The sequence below is a fragment of the Erinaceus europaeus genome, chromosome 10 (genome assembly GCF_950295315.1).
Source record: "Erinaceus europaeus chromosome 10, mEriEur2.1, whole genome shotgun sequence".
Taxonomy (NCBI): Eukaryota; Metazoa; Chordata; class Mammalia; order Eulipotyphla; family Erinaceidae; genus Erinaceus; species Erinaceus europaeus.
In genome coordinates this window covers 123,845,054-123,866,475 of record NC_080171.1, presented here as the reverse complement: position 1 = coordinate 123,866,475, position 21,422 = coordinate 123,845,054, and the positions used below count along the sequence as shown (strand labels likewise).

The 21,422-nt window shown below is 45.0% G+C and overlaps 1 protein-coding gene across 2 annotated transcripts in view; it reads right to left on the bottom strand.

Annotated features, from left to right (window-relative positions):
- The window catches only part of METTL4 (methyltransferase 4, N6-adenosine), a 45,630-nt gene that overhangs the window by 7,380 nt on the left and 16,828 nt on the right, over positions 1 to 21,422 (bottom strand). The window contains exons 5-9 of one of the 2 annotated variants that reach the window (XM_060200780.1): positions 21,223 to 21,292; positions 18,002 to 18,176; positions 15,889 to 15,995; positions 12,539 to 12,630; positions 7,150 to 7,431 (exon numbers count right to left, since the gene is read on the bottom strand). In XM_060200780.1, coding sequence (XP_060056763.1) covers positions 7,286 to 7,431; positions 12,539 to 12,630; positions 15,889 to 15,995; positions 18,002 to 18,176; positions 21,223 to 21,292 — 590 coding nt within the window. In that variant the 3' untranslated portion in view covers positions 7,150 to 7,285. Of the gene's footprint in view, positions 1 to 7,149; positions 7,432 to 12,538; positions 12,631 to 15,888; positions 15,996 to 18,001; positions 18,177 to 21,222; positions 21,293 to 21,422 lie in introns of those variants that run through there. The other variant, XM_060200781.1, reaches the window with a different exon arrangement.

Sequence of the window (21,422 nt, the reverse complement as noted above, 5' to 3'; positions counted from 1 at the left end):
TCAGATAGGACATAGAAGGGTACTTAGCCTTAATCAGAGTTCAATAATGTTGGGTAGTATGCCAGCTCCCCCCTTAAAGCCTCTGTCTCTAATCCTGCTTAACTAAGCACCGCCCTGCCTGCAGGGCACGGGTCTGATCCCACTTAACGCTGCGGCCTATTTACATAAACCACTGTTAACTAAGCACCGCCCTGCCTCCAGGGCATTGGTTTAATCCCCACGGGTTCATACTTTTTGCTCCGCCTCCTCTCCTAGACACCCCCTAATTTCCACCACTCTCTTTTTGCTCCACCCTCTCTATGTCACATCCTGTTTCCACCCTACTTGGCGAGTGTATATACAGCTGCTCTTCTGTTTCAACACACTTGGGGTTGCCTTCCAGTTCCGAGAGTTCCAGCGTCTCTCTCCTGCGATGCTAGCTCGGCACGAGTTCCTGATCCCTCTCCCATGCAGCAGCCTAGATCGGCTCCAGTTGAGTTCTCTCCAACCCAGATAGCACTTGCTTGGGAAGAAGCACCCTCAGGCTAGCCTGGCACAATAACAATTCAGAAAGGACACAGAAAAGTCCTTAGCCTTAATCAGAGTTCAATAACAAAACAAGCAAAAATGTTGGCAACTTTTTCTCCTTTGTTGTGGTGTTGTTTTGTTACTGAATGACTTAAGTCCTGTCATAGCCATTTAACTTCCATCTTCTTCTTCTAGCGTTTACTTCCATACAAGCAGGTAATAACCATCTCCATCTGCCCCACCCACCTAGGCCCCCCAACAGCTCCTGGAAACTACAGGTCCAAGACATCTTCCTAAACCTGTTTGTGTGCACACACACATGAACACATATTCACCGCACACACATAGTCTGTATGCATAACCCTTTCATCTAAGACCCATGAGGGTTTGTTTGCTTGTCCCCTTAGACTGGGAGCCCACCCCAACATCGCCTTGTCACGGTTCACTGCCTGAGCAAATCCAGCCAGTCCCCTGAACTCAAGTTGCTTCACATGACAAATGTGAAGATAAGAACTAGATTCTTTCAATATTGATTTAAATTTAATCAGTGTATCTTTTGATTTTTTTATATATTCCAGTTCACACACTAATAAGTTAACAGGGGTATCACTCCACCCCACACCCACCTCCACCAAAGTTCTGAAGACCCCAACCACCCCCAATGAAGAGCAGAATTCGCCCAGAGTCAGAGATGGTTTGGTGGTCACTTTCTTTGCAAGTTCATGTGGTTCAATTCCCTGTATTCCACAGATGAGCAAAGCCATCCAGTAGCTGCCTTCCACCTCCTTCATAGCCACCTACTGACCTTGGTTAAGTCATAAGCTGGCTTTGAGTCCCCATCATTTGACTGTATTGCTTTGTCCATGTTGCTATCCCCTTCCTATCTCTGTTCTTTCCTGTTGTTGTGTGTGTTCCTAGTTCTACTCTACCACTGAGCTCTCCCACTTAAGAGTTTTAATTCCGGGGGTCGGGCAGTGGCGCAGTGGGTTAAGCGCATGTGGCGCAAAGCGCAGGGACCGGTGTAAGGATCCCGGTTCGAGCCCCCGGCTCCCCACCTGCAGGGGAGTCGCTTCACAGGTGGTGAAGCAGGTCTGCAGGTGTCTATCTTTCTCCCCTTCTCTGTCTTCCCCTCCTCTCTCCATTTCTCTCTGTCCTATCCAACAACGAATTGCGTCAACAAGGGCAATAATAACCACAACGAAGCTACAACAAGGGCAACAAAAGGGGAAAAAAATGGCCTCCAGGAGCAGTGGATTCATGGTGCAGGCACCGAGCCCAGCAATAACCCTGGAGGGGGGGAAAAAATAAAAATAAAAAAGAGTTTTAATTCCTTTGCTCATCTTTTCCTGTAGGACTCCCTTCAGTAATTCTTTCAAGGCAGGACTACTGAGGGCAAATTCCTTTAGCTTCTCCATCAGAGAGACTTTATCTCCCCCTCATGTCTGAAGGATCATCTTGACAGCGTAGCAATTCTTATCTTTTAATGATTTAATATGTCAGCCTACTCCCTCGTCTCTAGAGTTTGTGATGAGAAATCTATGAAAATCCGCTAGACCTACCTTTATATGTCTTTATATGGAGCCCTGGGTTCAAGCCCAGGCACTACACGGGAGCACCAGCACCAGCACCAGCACCAAGTGGATTCACAGCAGTGCCGTGGCGTCTCTCCCACGTTCTTCCTGACGGGAGTTCCCCTCTTGTTTATCTTTCTCCCTAGCCCTTTCTCCTTTTTAATTTTTTTAATTATCTTTATTAGCTGGAGACAACCAGAAATAGACAGACCTACCTTTATATGTCAGTTTCTTTCTTTGCCTAGAAATCTGCATTTTCCCCTTTGTTCTTCCTTCTCGATATTTGTGCTGTGATATGTTCTGGTACAGACCAATGTGTGGAGAAAAGGTTTCCAGTTTGAGAATGTGATGGCTGGTGTATTGCACCAAAATGAAAGTCTGGGGTGGGGGTGGGGGGTTCAGGTGCTATAACACAAGGGCAGAGGAGGACCTAGTATGAGGGCTGAGCTGTCATGTGGAGATCTGAGAAATGTCATGCATATGCAAACTACTGGATTTTACTGTCAACTGTGAACCATTAATCCCCCAATAAAGAAAAAGGAATGTAGAGCATAGAAAGCATGTAGTACATTTTAGTACTGTTCTCAAGTGTCTGTCAACTCCTCATAAGGCTCCTTCGCCGTGTTATGGGAGCCTAGTCCCTGACCTGATGATGACTTTGACCATGTCACTCACCTGGCCAATGAAATGCCTGCAGATGACTGGGAGTATGGACTGACCAGTCAACGCCCATGTTCAGCGAGGAAGCAATTACAGAAGCCAGACCTTCTACCTTCTGCATCCCTCAATGACCCTGGGTCCATGCTCCCAGAGGGATAGAGAATGGGAAAGCTATTGGGGGAGGGGGTGGGATATGGAGATTGGGTGGTGGGAATTGTGTGGAGTTGTACCCCTCCTACCCTATGGTTTTGTTAATTAATCCTTTCTTAAATAAAAAAAAAAAAATTAAAAAAAAAAAAAAAAAAGAAATGCCTGCAGATAATGCAGACAGGACATAAAAAGCACAAAGTCCTGACCCGACTGCATGGCAGAGCTGAGCTTTCTTCCTTTCTCTTTTTTTTTTTTTTTTTTTCTATGCCTTCTGCTATAAGCTAGGTAGCTCTCATCAGGGGTTGTTCCTTCAGCTTGAGACAGAGACAGATAAAGTGTCTCAATCTGGCCTGTGATCTGGTCCAAAACTGCAGCAGCCAATCCACAACAAGAACAGCAACAACATTTGATGTGAGTCAGAAATAAACAGTCATTGCAGAGCACGGAGACATTACGTCCACATCACGACTTTATGCTCGATTGTCATCTGCTCATCATCACTGCAACAAGACATCGTTCTAATTCTCATCATAGTCTCACAATTACCAGCAAGGTTTGGGGAGAGTGCCAGGAGACAGCTCCTGGGTACACCGCACACCTCATCAGCTGGAGCCCTGGGTTCAAGCCCAGGCACTACACGGGAGCAAAACAGCAGCAGCAGCAGGTGGATTCACTCTCTCCCACGTTCTTCCTGACGGGAGCTCCCCTCGTGCTCATCTTTCTCCCTAGCCCTTTCCCTTTTTTAATTTTTTAAATTATCTTTATTTATTAGCTAGAGATAGCCAGAAATAGAGAGGGTAGGGGTGACAGAGAGGGAGAGAAACGAGAGACACCTGCAGCCCTGCTCCACTACTCGTAAAGCTTTCCCCCTGCAGGTGGGGACCAGGGGCTTGAACCTGGGTCCCAGCTCATGGTAAGGTGAGCATTCAGCCAGGGGCACCCCCGCCCAGGCCTTCTAATAACAGGTGGTGGAGGACTGGCCTGGGAGGCCACTCAGTAACAGTGCTGCTTTATGTGAGTGCAGAGTGCATTTCCTGGTGTCACATAAAAACTAAGACTCAAGGGGGCCGAGCAGTAGCGCAGCGGGTTAAGCGCATGTGGCACAGAGCACCAAGAGCTGGAGTAAGGATCCCGGTTCGAGCCCCCAGCTCCCACCTGCAGGGGGAGTCGCTTTACAAGCAGTGAAGCAGGTCTGCAGGTGTCTGTCTTTCTCTTCCCCTCTGTTTTCCCCTCCTCTCTCCATTTCTCTCTGTCTTATCCAACAACAAGAACAAGGGCAGCAAAAATGGGAAAAATGGCCTCCAGGAGCAGTGGATTCGTAGTACAGGCACCGAGCCCCAGTGACAACCCTGGAGGCAAAAAAAAAGTAAGAACCAGAGAAGACCCAAGTAAATGGAGATACACCAGACACTTGAAGATCCAACAACTTATCCAAAATTGGTCTATGGACACCCTATATATGACAAAGGACTTAAAATCACTCTATATGGGCCAGAAGCCCTCTTCAACAAATGGTACTAGGAGAAGTGGGTAATCACATGCACCACAATGAAACTACACAGCCCCTTAACACCATACACCAAAGGTGACTCAAAACAGATGAAAGACACGGATGTATTAAGATATCTGTGATCCAGCAACACCACGCCTAGGTATATACCCACACAGCATGAAGTCATGTGTTTGAAGGGAAACATGCACTCCGGTGTTCATTCAGAAACGGTGTAAATGTCCCTGACAGATGACTGGATAAGCAGCAAGCCAGAACACCTCTACAAACAGAGCAGTGAACCCCTGATGCCGCACTCACACTCTCAGTGACCAGACTTCAAAAATGATATATTTTATTTGGTAGATCAGGAGACAAGTTGACTAATCCAAGTTTTACTTTTAGATAAATATTAGTAGAAAGTCTATAAATAGCATAAGCACAAGTCAGACACAACAAACTACCAAACTGCATACCATATGATTCCACTTATGTGAAATTCATTTTAGGGGCCAGGCGGTGGCGCACCTGGTTAAGCACTCACATTACAGTGTGCAGGGTCCCAGGTTCAAGGCCCCAGTCCCCAACCGCAAGAGGAAAGCTTCACAAGTGGTGCAGGTGTCTCTCTGTCTCTCCCCCTCTCTTCCCTCCCTCCCCTCTCAGTTGCTCTGTCTCTAGCAAATATATAAATCAAAATAATAATAATAATAATAAAAGAACCACTTTAAAAAATAAATAATCCATTTTAGAAAAGAAAGAAAACTGCTGACTGAAAATCATCACGTGCCAAGGGGTGACAGGAGAGAACTGACTGCAGAGTGAGAGGCAGGTGAGTTCTCGTGTGAGTAGGGAGACAGAGGGCAGTTACACATGCACTTCTGACACTCACTGAATTCTGTGCTTAACTGGAGGACTTCATGTAAAACAACAACAATGTGAAAGGCCAGATATATAAATCCACACGCTCTTCAAAGAATCATTTCAGTCAAAACATACTACTTTGTAAACAGATATTTATTCATAGAAAAACTACAAGTAGTATACATATTTTTTTAAGATAAGGACTTTTATTCTTTTTTAAAAATAGTTAACTTATTTATTGACATGAGAGATAGGAAGAGAGAGGTAAAAAGAGAGCCAGAGCATGACTGGCACATTTGCTGCCAGGGACTGAGCCTGGAGCATCAGGCTTGAGAGACGGTGCTGTTCCCAGACCTGTATAAATGCTTCTTCCACAGTCATTGCAGTCTTTACTCTCTAATACTTGAGTAAGAATTTTTCTTTTTAATTTTCTTCTATGAAAACACTGAGAAATAGTATTCTTGGTTGTTGTTCTTTTTTGTTTTGGTCTTTAAGATGGACAGGAAGGCAGAGAAGCAGAGAGGGAGAGGATAAAAGAAACCACAGCACTCACGCTTCCTTCAGTGTGGTGGAGGCCCTGTTTGAACCCGGTCGTGCACATGGCCATGAAGCACATTAGGCAGGTGAGCTTTCCACAGGCCCAGTACTTGGCTATCTTCCTCCCCAGGTAGAGACAGAGAGGCGGTGAGTGAAAGGGACCACAGCTCCGAAGCTTCCTTCAGTGTGGTGGGTGGTGGGCACTAGCCTGGGCTGTGGCATGTCAGGCAACACCCCTACAAGTGAGCTACCTCACTGGCGCTATACTCAGTCATTTCGATGCAATTTTTTAAAAAACCTGAGATGCAAATCCTGTGTGTTAGAGCTGAGCTATCTCCCAGGTCTGCCTGAATGTAATTTAACTCTTTTCAACAATGTTTCCATTAACTTGGCACAATGATGCAATGCTTGGTATATGCGTTGAATATTTTTTCAGTATGTGATAACATACCACAATTTGTAAACCCAGGCTAAGTAGGAGTCAAACAGATAATAAACACCGGTGGTGTGGATAAGTAAGAGCCACCGGGGAGGGTGCACGCACGGACCTTCTGCAGAGAGCCGCTGTGACCAGCCACACAGCGTGATGCCAGGGAGGAGCAGAGGGCACAGGAGGCCCAAGCTCAGATTTTGTTTTGTTTTGTTTTGTTAATGCAGAAAGCTTGGCGTTTCATGTGAAAATACCTAAATTTTTAGAATGCTTGTTCAAACTATTTTTACATCATCTGGGCAAAAAAAAAAAACATACATCCGCAGACAGAATGATGATCTCTAATTCAGTATGTCTTCTCCAAATACTCTATCTGTAGTGAATCTAGAATAATGTGTGATACCAGCACAACTTAAAGAAATGAATCTCAAAACTACCTAAGAGGGGTCAGGCGGTGGTGCACCTGGTTGAGCAAACATGTTACAGTGCGCAAGGACCCAGGTTCGAGCCCCCAGTCCCCACCTGCAGGGGGAAAGCTTCACAAGTGGTGAAGCAGGGCTGTGGGTGTCTCTCTGTCTCTCACCGTCTCTATCCCTCCCTTCCCTCTCGATTTCTGACTGTCTCTATCCAATCAATAAATAAAGATAATAAAAAAATTTTTCAAAAGAACTACCTAAGAGCTGGAAAGATGCCTCACAGGGTAGGGTGCTTGCAATGCTGCACTCCTGACCCAGGTCCTAGTCCAAGCACCAGGGGGCACCCCGCTGCTGTGGCGTCTCTCCGTCTCAATCTGCGTGTGTGTGTGTGTGTGTGTGTGTGTGTGTGTGTGTGTGTGTGTGTGTGTGTGTGCGCGTGCGCGCGCGCGCATGTATGAGGAAAAATGGCCCTGAACAGTGAAACCATGCTCGTGGAAGATCCTCCCACCCCACAACAAAATGCATGAACGCTAGGACCTTTGCAGTTTACTAGAAAAACATACAGTGAAGTCCTTTAGCATGCTGACTGGCAGCAAGACAGAAAACCGCCAGTGATGATGAAAGACTAAGGGGCAAGGGACCCTAGATCAAAGCATTGCTTTACTCACACCCCAGACTCCGGAGCAAGAAAATAATCCACATGTTGAAATTTGAGCACTTCATTGCCCCAGCTAGTCCAACCTGGTTGTAAATTCCGAGCAAACAACTCCAAACACTCCCCATTTGGCTCGAGATAGTCCTTTAGAACCTCTGTCCAAAACAGAAGAATAAAAAATTATTATTAGGAAGTCAATTTCCTTTTAGTTAGTTATTGTGAGTAAGAATCAGAGATGTTTCCTTTTCTTTAAAAAAAAAAAAAAGTTAATTTCAGGGAATTTCATCACAGGCTTTACTATTAATAGTTGGAAAATCATCTGAAATAAGCACTGCTGAGATTAACACCACCAGGACGCCCACAAGAGCCCAGAACTTGTGATTTACCAGTTTTCATTTGTAGACAGAAATGAATACTTTAACACCCCCACAGACGACTTGCCAGTTTCCAATATTGATGACATATTCCAAGTACCAACTTTATTTTTAGTACAATTTATGCAGGAAATAGAAATCTACAGAAACAAATCAAAAACCTATTTTAAAATCTAAGGTACAAACTAAATCTCTACAAACACAAACTTCTGTGAAAGAACAGTGAATAAGAAATTGGACACCAAATATTCAGAACAAATAGTTACAGCCACATTAGTTATCAATCTGGAGTACTAAGTACTTTCACTTTCAAGTCGTATGTTGTTCCTTACCTAAAGTTTCAATACATCATTTCCACAGTTTAGTGTGCTTGAGTCAATATATTAAATTCTAAAACCTGTATTTTGCTGAGGGAAAAGCACTCATATATATATGCTAGCTAAATGGCTGTGATGAGACTAACAGGGAAGGAACACACACACACACACACACACACACACACACACACAGAGATGGAAATAACAGCAGAAACCCCCCTCCCCAAAGGAATAACTGGGAAGATATAAAGAGACAGAGGACTCAGAGAATACCAAACAGAATTGATGCAGGGATGCATACATCAGACATATCATAATTAAACTGGGAAATAAAAAAATAAGGAGAAGTTACCAAAAGCAGCAGGAGAAAACTGTGTGACATGCAGAGGTAAGCCCACAAGGCTACCCACAGCTGTCTCAACAGAAACCCTAAAGCCCAGAGACAACGGCAAGATACCTACAAGGTGCTAGAGGAGAAAGGCTTCCAACCATGAATACTCCATCCCATCAGACTTTCATTCAAACTGGATGGAGCAATATAGGCACTCTCAGAAAAGGAACAACCGAAAGAATCAATCACAACCAAGCAGACACACACACACACACGCACACACACACACACGCACACACCCAAGACCAACATAAAGCAACAGAACTGAAATATCTCAAATCTGTAATTTCACTAAGTGTTGATGGTCTAAACTCACCCATCAAAAGGCACAGAGTAGGAATGTAGGCCCAGAAACACAACCAAACCACATACTGTTTGTAAGAGTTATTTTCCAGTCTTCCAAAAATTTGACTCAACTACTTTTACTGCAGAACATTTTCCCAAGTTAAATCTTAAAACCTGATGTCTTCTCTTTCAGAGTTACAGAGTCAATATATAATTGTGAAAAGGAATATGCTGTCCGTTGAGTTTTTGCTTTGCTTTCGGCCCCGTGGCCGTCGCTGGGCTCAGAGAGCAATGACTGGCTATGCTATGGTGGCCACTGTTTCCTTCTCATTTGTTCCTCCCCTTTCTTTAAAAGAGGGTGAGAAGCAGAGAGAGGAAGAGAGAGACTGAGAGGAGAGACATTCACAGCACTGCTCCACCACTCGTGAATCTTAACCCCGACACGTGGGAAGTAGGGGTTCCAGCCAGGCCCCTTGCATGGCAGTGCCCCAGGACCAGAGAGATGCTATGGCCTGACCTGGTTTTCTGTTTTTTGCAGCAGAAAGAACAAATTTCTCCCCAGTGCTTCTAGAAACCAAACAATTCATTTTGTGAATTTGCATAAAGCAGTTTAAGAGCATTTATAGGTAAAACTTCTAGGCATTATACACGGACGAGAACCATGGCATCGCTGCAGCATATACTCCAGAAATCTGGGAGTTGCTTCCTGGTAGACCCACATTGCACACTTCTTTACCTAAACACATGTGCTTGCTACATACTAACATAAACTCAAAAGTAAATGTTACAGATATTTCTTATCCACCACTACTTAATCAAAAGTATAGACTGTACGTACTGAATCATATAGATTGTTTCCCCAAAATCTAGTTTTGTTTTAAATGTTCTAAATTCATTTTTTTAAAACTTTTTTTTAAAAGAATTTATTTATTTATCATGAGAAAGATGGGAGGAGAGAGAGAACCAGCCATCACTCTGGTACATGTGCTGCTGGGGATCAAACTCAGGACCTCATGCTTGAGAGTCTAGTGCCTTAACCACTGCGCCATCTCCCAGACCACACTTAAATGTTCTAAATTCTAAAAACATGTCTGTGCTGCTCTCTACTGGGAACATGGCAGGACGGTATTCCATAGGTACTTGCTGTGATATTTTAGGGCAACACTAATTTTTCTTCTCAATTTTAAAATCTTGTCTCCCGATACAAGTTTTTAAATATAATTTTACTCTATCTAGAAGAAAATGAAAGTTTATTATTTGAGAATAATGGGCTTTGTGTTAGCTATTGTATTTTTTTATATAAAAAAAATGAGTCCTACCAGACATACTAAATTAAGTTTTGGTACTCACCAAATGATAAATACAAGGGAAAAGAAGAAATACTGGATTTCCTCCACTGAGGATCACTGGTGATAGACATACTTTTTTTTCTCAAATAACAGCACAGTATCACTTCTCATTTAAGCACGTTTAGCGCACTAAAGAGTCTAGGACTTCATTACTAGTCTGCTGCACTCCAAGTCTAAGTCATTCAGGAAGAAAGCTTCTAAGTCTAAGGCTGGAAAGCAGGAAGAGACTTTGATATCTCTCCAATGAAGCAACAAGGTTAGTGCTCTTCTTCACAGACGGCTTAAGGTAACAGGAATTCTAGGTGGCAGCAATGAGCGGTCTTATTCCCATTCTGTGTATTCCAGCTCATAAACTATGGAATCACGACAACTCGACGGCAGCTTTCCACGACAGCCTGAATGTCTGGGGTTTCAGCTGGGGAGGACCAAGTTAACCCAATCAAGCACTACCAAGACAGTAAGTAAGCACTCTTGAGAGAGTCTTTCAGCAGAAGATTCTGAAGAGCAAATCCAGTATTTCTCACAGATGTTACTTCTGGTGTTAGGGATGACTGAGCAAGTGAACTCAGGCTGCCTAAAGGGGTGCTGAGTTTACTCCCAGCACTCCATGGGGCAGCACGCCCAGCCCCAGGATGAAGGGTGCCGAGTGCTGAGTTCACTCCCAGCACTCCATGGGGCAGCGCGCCCAGCCCCAGGGTGAAGCGTGCTGGGTGCTGAGCTCACTCCCAGCACTCCATGGGGCAGCGCGCCCAGCCCCAGGGTGAAGGGTGCCGGGTGCTGAGCTCACTCCCAGCACTCCATGGGGCAGCGCGCCCAGCCCCAGGGTGAAGGGTGCCGGGTGCTGAGCTCACTCCCAGCACTCCATGGGGCAGCGCGCCCAGCCCCAGGGTGAAGGGTGCCGGGTGCTGAGCTCACTCCCAGCACTCCATGGGGCAGCGCGCCCAGCCCCAGGGTGAAGGGTGCCGGGTGCTGAGCTCACTCCCAGCACTCCATGGGGCAGCGCGCCCAGCCCCAGGGTGAAGGCTGGTGCTTCCCTGTCTCCCCGTCTTTCAGAAACTACAGGGTTAAAATGGGGCTGGGAGAGCAGTTCAGAAGCACCTCACATGTATCGGGGGCCGGGTTCATTTCCCAGCACAACATTAAAACTAAACAGAATTCCAAATATAGTAAACCTCAGAATTTGAGGAGACCGAGGGAGGACTCGGGGCTCGCTCTTGAATAAACGCACACAGGTGGAGCACGGTCTCGGCAGAGTCAGGGCTGTGAGTCAAGGTGATGTCTTCCGTCTCTATAGCCTTGCTTCCTTACTGCTGAGTTTCACTGAATAATGAATCCTAAGGCCAGAGCAGCAGGCTACTACAACCACTTTTGCAGTGTTTAGAAAAGTAACACTGAGGCATCAGGCGGTGGGGCACCTGGTAAAGCACTCACATTACAGTGCACAAGGACCCGAGTTCAAGCCCCTGGTCCCCACCTGCAGGGGGAAAGCGTTGCAAATGGTGAAGCAGCGCTGCAGGTATCTCTCTGTCTCTCTACCTCTCTATCTCCCCCAACCTCTCAATGTCTCTCTGTCTCTATCCTATAGTAAATAAATAAACGAATAAGATGAAAGAAGAGCGACACTACTGGAGTCAGGCAGTGGGGCACCTGGGTAAGTGCTTCCATTACAACCCACAAAGACCCGGTTCAAGCCCCTGGTCCCCACCTCCGGGGGAAAGCTTCACGAGTGATGAAGCAGGGCTGTAGGTGTCTCTGTCTCTCTCCCTAGCTGACCCCTCAATTTCTTTCTGTCTCTATCCAATAATAAATAAATAAAACACTACTTAGCATAATTGGAAAGAGCATCTACTAAACATCAAAGGGATTCAGAACATGTGACTGCTGCTCTGAGTTGCTGAGGTCAAGAACCATGATAATAAAATGAAAAAAAATCCCAAGCTTAACTATAGTCTCAGACATTTCATCTGTCTTCATTCTATCATGAAAAATGGACTGACAGTGCCCCCATGGGAAACTTAGAGCAGTACAGGGGAAAGGGCTGAGGGAATATAAGAATACCTTTCATAGACGATAGACAGACAGACAGGTAACTGAGTAAAGACAGAGAAGTCAGAGGGAAGGGGGAGATGGGGAGAGAAACAGAAAGACTGAAAGGAAAGTGCACTGGATAAAGCACTGGGCGCTCTCAACATGAGCTCCTGAGTTCAATCCCGGCAGCACATGGACCAGAGTAGTGTTGGTTCTCTCTCTCTCCTCCTTTCTCATTAATAAATAAAATATCTAAAGAGAGAGAGAGAAACACCACTTGTGAAGCTGTCCTTCCTGCAGGTAACAACCAGGGGCTTGAACCCAGATCCTTGCGCACTGCGGCATGAACGCTCAACCAGGTGTACCAGCACCCAGACCCTGGACTCAATTTCTTTATTTCATAAGTCATGCATTAGAATATTAAGAAAGTTAACATCTATCTGATTACTTTTAAAATCTCTACAGCTTTCAATTAGTAGATTCGACCCTTTCCTTCATGTTCTGTTATATGAACTTACCAGCAAGAGGAGGCTTGTGGGAATGCAGAACACAAGGCACGCTGACAAGGACCTTGTGACCCGGAACAGGAAGCGCCTTCACTGCAGTAGCCCTGGTTAAAACCAAACAACCAAGTCAGTCATGTTTTAAGAATAATTGTTGGGGGGTCGGGCGGTGGCGCAGTGGGTTAAGTGCATGTGGCGCAAAAGCGCAAGGACCGGCGTAAGGATCCCGGTTCGAGCCCCCGGCTCCCCACCTGCAGGGGAGTCTCTTCACAGGCGGTGAAGCAGGTCTGCAGGTGTCTGTCTTTCTCTCCTCCTCTCTGTCTTCCCCTCCTCTCTCCATTTCTCTCTGTCCTATCCAACAACGAATAGCATCAACAAGGGCAATAATAATAACCACAATGAGGCTACAACAACAAGGGCAACAAAAGGGGGAAAAAAATGGCCTCCAGGAGCAGTGGACTCATGGTGCAGGCACCGAGCCCAGCAATAACCCTGGAGGGGAAAAAAAATAAAATAAAATAATTGTTATACGTAAGTCGTACTTACGGGGATTCTGTCACCTTTCAAATCTTATTTGAATTTAAAACACATTTACTAATAGGTACAAAGGAAATGGAAAGATTAAGATCTGAGGTATTTCCTATAGCACTCTTTCCTAGAGTAATATCACTAAAATAAAATCAAAATTCCATAGGCCATATCACTCATGCTTTTCTGCTCTGGGACACTTTCAGATTTTCAAAAAAACAAGAATTAAGGAAAATCAATTATCACTGTATCAATAAATTTGGCTCTATTCATTATTTCTTTATTTGTTTTTGGAATAACCTTGGTTTACAAGATTAAATGTTTTGGAAGTACAATTTCATACCTTTTAAAGATGTCTCATTATTCCCTTTTCTTGGCCATTTCTAGGACTGCACTACGCCATGCTGACTTTTCCATATAAAGAAAGACAATGAGACGGAAGGGGGAAGAACACCAGAGCCCCAAAACTCCCAGCAACGCAGTGAGGACTGTGCTCAAACCCGGCCAGGTCACTCACAGGACAAGGCGGCATCCCTCTTCCAAGTGTTTCCATAACACCCTCCCACCCCAGCCCACTGGTCCTCTCACACCCACTTCCACAGCCTGGGTTCTGTACTCCGTGGGTTTCTCCTTGTTGGAAGCTGCTTCTTTTCCTTGCTTTATTATCCCTGTCGGTGAAAACGTTCTGTATTTTGTGCAAGACCTTCTAGTGTTTGGTATTTCTTGTAGAGCTGGGTTTGCGGCAATGAATTCCTCTAATTGTTGTCTGCCTGAAAAATGCTTCATCACTCCTTAAAATCTGACTGACAACCAAACAGGAGAAAGTACTCTCAGACAGAAGCCCTTTCCATTCAAGACTGCGAATATATCCTATCAGTTCTTTCTAATCTATGATTTCTGTTGAGAAATGAGCTGACAGTCTTGCAGGATTTCCCTCATAAACTTGTTTTTTGTTTGTTTGGTTGGTTGGTTTTTTTAACGTTTTTTAAATTTTATTGATTCCCTTTTGTAGCCCTTGTTGTTTTATTGTTGTAGTTACTATTGTTGTCGTCATTGTTGGATAGGACAGAAAGAAATGGAGAGAGGAGGGGAGACGGGGGTGGAGAAAGACAGACACTTGCAGACCTGCTTCATCACCTGTGAAACAACTCCCCTGCAGGTGGGGAGCCAGGGCTTGAACCGGGATCCTTACACTGGCCCTTGTGCTTTGTGCCACCTGCACTTAACCCACTGTGCTACCGCCTGACTCTGGTTTTTTTTTAGGTGACTTTAATATCCTCTCTTTATCTGTGATTCTCACATTTTAATCACTATGTACCTGCTTAAGCTTAGACCTGAATTTACTTTTCTTGTGTTTCAGGAGCTTCCTGGATGCCAGGGCCTGTCTCCTTCAGCTGGAAGACACCCTCAGCTGCTTCATCTCCAAGGGAGACACCTGCCCCTTTCTCCTCGGACTTGCTCCCAGCACCACTCTGACACGAACACCATCCGCTCATGACGTCCTGGAGCTCTCTTACCTTTGCCTGTTCTAGTCCTCATCTCTCTCTTTGCTGAGCTTTCCAGGTGGTTTCCTCTACCCCCTCTGCTCTAGTTCCCCACTTCATCTCTTTTTTTTTTTTTTTTTGGCTTTTCTCTGCGAGTGGGCCTCTGCTTATCTCCTTTTTCTTTTCAAGTTCAGTTACTGCATTATGTATGTCTCTACTTACTGTTTGGATCTGCCTCATACTTTTTCTGATATTGTGAGGTTTACTTCTATTGAATTTCTCATTCCAGTGAGCATCAGAACCTCAGGCTTGCTGTCCTTGTTGGGAGGTGTGTACTTCTCTGGTATATCTGGGGTTTTTTTACAGCTGCTGTCTTGGTTCCAGAGTAGGGACACTTCCTGTGCTTTCATGTTTGGTGTCCTGTGAGAACTCAGACCTAGGGTCTGTGCTTGAACCTGGTGAAGAACTGAAGCCCCAAATCCGGAGTGCTCTGCAGTCACTGGTTTGCAGTAGTCAGAGCTGTGCCCACAGTCTGGGGCTACCCCGACACAATGTCCATGAGGCCAGAATCTACCTCCAAAGTCTGTTGTTACTCCAGACGCTGAATTCCAGCAGAGGCTGCCCCTGAGGTCTGGCAAGCTGAGCCATGCCTGGGCCTGCCCAAGCTCTGAACACAGAGAGCCGTTACAGCCAGTTAAGAATCACAATGATGTCGTGCACTGGGTTAAGCACACGTGGCGCAGAGCATAAGGACTGGCATAAGGATGCCAGTTTGAGCCCCCGGCTCCCCACCTGCAGGGGAGTCGCTTCACAGGTGGTGAAGCAGGTCTGCAGGTGTCTGTCTTTCTCTCCTCCTCTCTGTCTCCTCTCCTCTCTCCATTTCTCTCTGTCCTATCCAACAACGACAACAATAACTACAACAATAAAACTAGGGCAACAAAAGGGAATAAATAAATATTTTTTTAAAAAGGATCACAATGAGGGGTAGCTGTGTTAGTGATTTTAGTCTGAAAATCAACACATTGGGAGTCGGGCTGTAGCGCAGCGGGTTAAGCGCAGGTGGCGCAAAGCACAAGGACCGGCATAAGGATCCCGGTTCGAACCCCGGCTCCCCACCTGCAGGGGAGTCGCTTCACAGGCGGTGAAGCAGGTCTGCAGGTGTCTGTCTTTCTCTCCTCCTCTCTGTCTTCCCCTCCTCTCTCCATTTCTCTCTGTCCTATCCAACAACAACAACAATAATAACTACAACAATAAAACAACAAGGGCAACAAAAGGGAATAAATAAATATATAAAAAAAAAAAAAAAGAAAATCAACACATTTATACAATTTTGAAAAAAATCATATTTCTTACCTTAGTGGTACAACAGTTTTTTCCCGAACTCTCCCCAGTATAAGAACTTCATAAGGCTTTTTGTGTGGAGAATCTAATGGGAATACAAACTCTCCTGAACTGGTGATCTGGTAAGAAGAAAAATAACTTTGATCTGTACATATCCAGGATGTTATTTTTCCCTATCATAATACAGTTCCCACCAAAAAAAAAAAGTATTACACTTCTATCCTAACACTAGCCAATAAAAGTAGGTGAGTCACAAACACAAGTCCATGTATAGCTAAGATTTTAATACCAACACTGAAAAAATAAAGGTATTATTAAGAATTAATTTGACTCTTAAAAGTGATTACGAATAAAATTCTTAACTATTTGATTTCACATTTCCAAAATATTATTTCAATATAGTAAAAGAAGTTGCTGACGTATGTTATTTTCACTTTCACAGTGACTGACATCTACGCTATACAAATGTGAGGTGCGCACATCCATCTCAGGTTCTGTGCACACATACGTGTGTGCATGTGGGCGGGGGTAGTACACCCAGTAGTGCACACTCACCACCACCTGTGAGGACCAGGGCTCAACCCCCATCTGAAGAGGGCAAGCGTCATGGATTATCTGTCTTTCTGTCCCTGTCCCTCTCTCTGTTTCTCTCTGCCTCTCTGCAACAAAAGAAAAGTTTCACCAGGGGTGAGGGAGTCACCATGGTGCAAACGTTGAGCCCCAATGATGACCCCGGTGGCAAAAATAAGTACTTAGCAGCACGCCTCAGTGTGGACTAGCCACTTTTCAAGGGGAGCAGAGCCACAGATGACTACAGACTGCACTGTTGAACAACACAGCTCTACGGTTTTAACAAGCAGAAACAGCACTCGAAAATCTGTGCGCATGTCTGAGGAAAGCACGCCTTCATACATGCACTTAGTCATTCACGTAACATTTACTGACTGCCAGCACGTGACCAAGCAAACGAAAAGTACTATTTCCGTGTTGAGATTTAAAAAGAAAACAAAACAAAACAAAAAAAACAACACTGCACTCACTCACGCTGGAACCTGACAAAGAAGAGTCAGGGAAACACAAGGTAAAACCGGGGGGGGGGGGGGGGGGGGGGGGGGCTGCACCACAGCAAAGGACTCTGGGAAGGAACGAGCAGCACAGAATGAAGGGACACTGGGGTCCTTCTGTGTCTCCTCCACACCAGTCAAGGGGAGACGAGAGGCTGTGCTTGTGCGTTAAAGAAGTGACTGTAGGGAGTCGGGCTGTAGCGCAGCGGGTTAAGCGCACGTGGAGCCAAGCGCAAGGACCGGCCTAAGAATCCCGGTTCGAGCCCCCGGCTCCCCGCCTGCAGGGGAGTCGCTTCACAGGCGGTGAAGCAGGTCTGCAGGTGTCTGTCTTTCTCTCCCCCTCTGTCTTCCCCTCCTCTCTCCATTTCTCTCTGTCCTATCCAACAATGATGACATCAATAACAATAGTAACTACAACAACAATAAAAAACAACAAGGGCAACAAAAGGGAAAATAAGTAAATAAAATATAAAAAAATATTTTTTTAAATAGACTAGACTGTAGACCATAAACTGAGCAAGTTGTGGTCTGTATACACAGTGGAATACTACTCAGCTGTTAAAAATGGTGAGTTCACCTTCTTCACCCCATATTGGATGTAGCTTGAAGGAATCATGTTAAGTGAGATCAGCAGAAAGAAAAGAAAGAATATGGGATGACCGCACTCATAGAAGTTGAAAAACAAGATCAGAAGTGAAATCACTAAGCAGAGCTTGGACTGGAGCTGGTGTCTGCACCAAAGTCAAAGCCTCTGGGGTGGGAGGAGGGTTCAGGGCCTGGAACAGGATGGCAGAGGAGGACCCAGTGGGGGCTGAACTGTGTGGGAAACTGGGGGATGTTACACATGTACAAACTATTGTATTTACTGTCAACTATCAACCATTAATCTCCCAATTAAATAAAAAAAGGAAAAGGAAGATCCAGTTTCACCTAAGAAAGCCTCAAAATACTAAGTGTTATTAATGTTACCCCAATAAATTTTTAAAATTAAAAAGACAGATACAGCCATACATGACACTCTATATTATGAAAAAAAAAAAAAAAAAAAAGACTGACCTTACCTTTACCCAGTGCCACTCAGCAAGGATCTCCACAGACCAAGAAGGATAAAGCTCTTCCTTTACAAAACGCAGGTTCTTTTGCTTATTGGTCACCCAAGTAATAACAAGACAGTTTGGAGCAGCTAATTTAGGGACAGGTAACTGCTTTATCTGCAGTGGTGATAAATAATTATACCTAAGGATAAGCAGAAAAATATTAGCAACACTCATTACGGGAGGGGGGAAGCAAAAAAGACAGGGAGAGGTCTTGTATAACAATACCACAATGATCTCCTGCAGAACTAAGTATGAAGCAACAGTGACACCAAGTGGACACATTATTATATGCACTTCAGGACACTTTTTACAAGTTTAAAACTGCCAAGACTTGATTTCTTACCATTTTGAAATATATTACTGATATATATATAAGATGCTTGTATCACTTTCAAAATTAAGAATATGTTAATGTTCTCACAATCTGTAAATTACCCAGGGGCCCCATGACAGAGAGTAACTAACTGAACTTATCATTCTAGGTGGTGACAAAAGCCTAAAATGTCATGAATTTCAACATGTCTAAAATCAGAGTGAGGGGCTGGGTGGTGGCACACATTACAGCGTGCAAAGAAAGACCAGGTTCGAGCCCCAGTCTTCACCTGCAGGGGGAAAGCTTCACGAGCAGGGAAGCAGGGCCACAGATGTGTCTCTCTGCCCTCTCCATTTCTCTCTGCATACATGCAGTAATAAAGAAAGAAATAGCGCTAGTGTGGCCGAGAGCTGGTGCACTAGCTGATGTGCTCGACTCCTAGGCAGGACCCAAGTCCCCGTCCCAGCCCAGGGACTGATGTTCTCCTGCTCTTTCTCTCCTCTCCTCGCATTAATAAGAAATAAGAGTTTTAAGAATTAGGTAAATCCACTCAGCACATTATTAAGGAACACTGTATTCTAGAAACTATTTTTAAACTTTAGAATATGGTATCAAGGAAAGAAAAAAAGTTGCCCTTTGGTATTTATTATAAAAACACCCCCGAGCTGGGCCAGCCAGTAAACGTTTTTAGTCATATATACATATGTATATGCGCGCACACACACACACACACACACACACACGCGTACGCGCACACACACACTATAACATCTACATATAGTTGAAGCTCAAAAAATCTATCCAGGGAGTCGGGTGGTAGCGCACATGTCGCCAAGCACAAGGACCAATGTAAGGATCCTGGTTCGAGCCCCCGGCGAAGCCCCCCTGGTGAAGCAGGTCTGCAGGTGTCTGTCTTTCTCTCTCTTTCTCTGTCTTCCCTTCCTCTCTCCATTTCTCTCTGTCCTATCCAACAACAACAACATCAGTAACAACAACAATGATAACTACAACAACAATAAAAAACAACAAGGGCAACAAAGGGAATATAAATAAATATTTTAAAAAATTTAAAAAGAAAAAAAAATCTATCCAGTTACGAACATTAAAAAAGTTTAAAGTGACAGGAAGTCGGGCTGTAGTGCAGTGGGTTAAGCGCAGGTGGCGCAAGGCGCAAGGACCGGCATATGGATCCCAGTTCGAGCCCCCGGCTCCCCACCTGCAGGGGAGTCGCTTCACAGGCGGTGAAGCAGGTCTGCAGGTGTCTGTCTTTCTCTCCCCCTCTGTCTTCCCCTCCTCTCTCCATTTCTCTCTGTCCTATCCAGTAACAACGATATCAATAATAACTACAATAATAAAAAAACAACAAGAACAACAAAAGGGAATAAATAAATATAAAAAAAATTTTTTTTGGGGAGTCGGGCGGTAGCGCAGCGGGTTAAGCGCAGGTGGCGCAAAGCACAAGGACCGGCATAAGGATCCCGGTTCAAACCCCGGCTCCCCACCTGCAGGGGAGTCGCTTCACAGGCGGTGAAGCAGGTCTGCAGGTGTCTATCTTTCTCTCCTCCTCTCTGTCTTCCCCTCCTCTCTCCATTTCTCTCTGTCCTATCCAACAACGACGGCAACAATAATAACTACAACAATAAAACAACAAGGGCAACAAAAGGGAATAAATAAATAAAATAAAATTTAAAAAAAAAAAAAAAGAATAAAAAAAAAAAAAAAAAAATTTTTTTTAAAGTTTAAAGTGGGGCAAGGTGGTGGCGCACCTGGTTGAGCACACGTTACAGTGCGCAAGGACCCAGGTTTGAGCCCCCGGCCTCTACCTGCAGGGGGAAAGCTTCACAAGTGGTGAAGCAGGGCTGCAGGCGTCTCTCTGTCTCTCTCCCTCTCTATCTCCCCTTCCCTCTCAATTTCTGTCTCTATCCAGAAAATAAATAAAGATTAAAAAAATTTTTAAGGATTTTTTTAAAAAGTTTAAAGTGGGTGAGGGTAGACAGCATAATGGTTATGCAGAGACTCTCATGCCTGAGGCTCCAAAGTCCCAGGTTCAAGCCCCAGTACTACCATCAGCCAGAGCTGATGAAAGAGAAAAGAAAGAAAGAAAGAAAGAGAGAGAAGGAGGGAGGAAGGGAAAGGAAGAAGGAAGAAGGAAGGAAGGAAGCTTAAAGTAAGGCGCTCTTGTTCCCCACAGAGGAATGGCCTTAGTATATTTAACTAGTATAACTAGAATGGACACAACAAAATAGCTTTCAGTTTTGTACAGAGCTTGACCACTCCCAGTTCAACTGTTTGAGTCACACAGACAAGCCAAGAGAGACAGACAGGCACCAAAGAACCAGAGGAACACACACGCACACACAGGCACACGCACACACACGCACGCACACACACACGCACACACTCACACACACATAGGCACACACGCACACACACAGGCACACACACACACACGCACACATACACACACACAGGCACACACGCACACACAGGCACACACACACACTCACACACACGCACACATACACGCACACACACACACAGGCACATACACACACGCACACATACACGCACACACTCACACACACACAGGCACACACGCACACACAGGCACACACACACACACAGGCACACACGCACATACACTCACACACACACAGGCACACACACACAGGCGCACACACACACAGGCGCACACACACACACAGTCACACACACAAACACACACACACACAAACACACACACAGCCCTTGCTGCCACTGTGACACTCCCAGGTAGTTCTGAGGTGCAAACCTGAGCAGGTCAAAGGGCAAAGTATGTGACCACATCTCTCTAGCCCACAGCGTAACTGCTAGGCGGTTTATTTATGCTCACCTGCTGCTTCTCTTAACTGATTTGTTCTGCCATGGCGGATCTATCACAATTACATCATATGTCTTCCCACCTGGAAACAACAACGAAATTTCAGAAAATGCCTTTGATTGAGACTGCGGCTACTTTAAGCATTTCCTTCAAGGCTGAAATACATTCACTACAGTCAGACTGGGATTGCAACAACCGGTTGTAAAACAGAG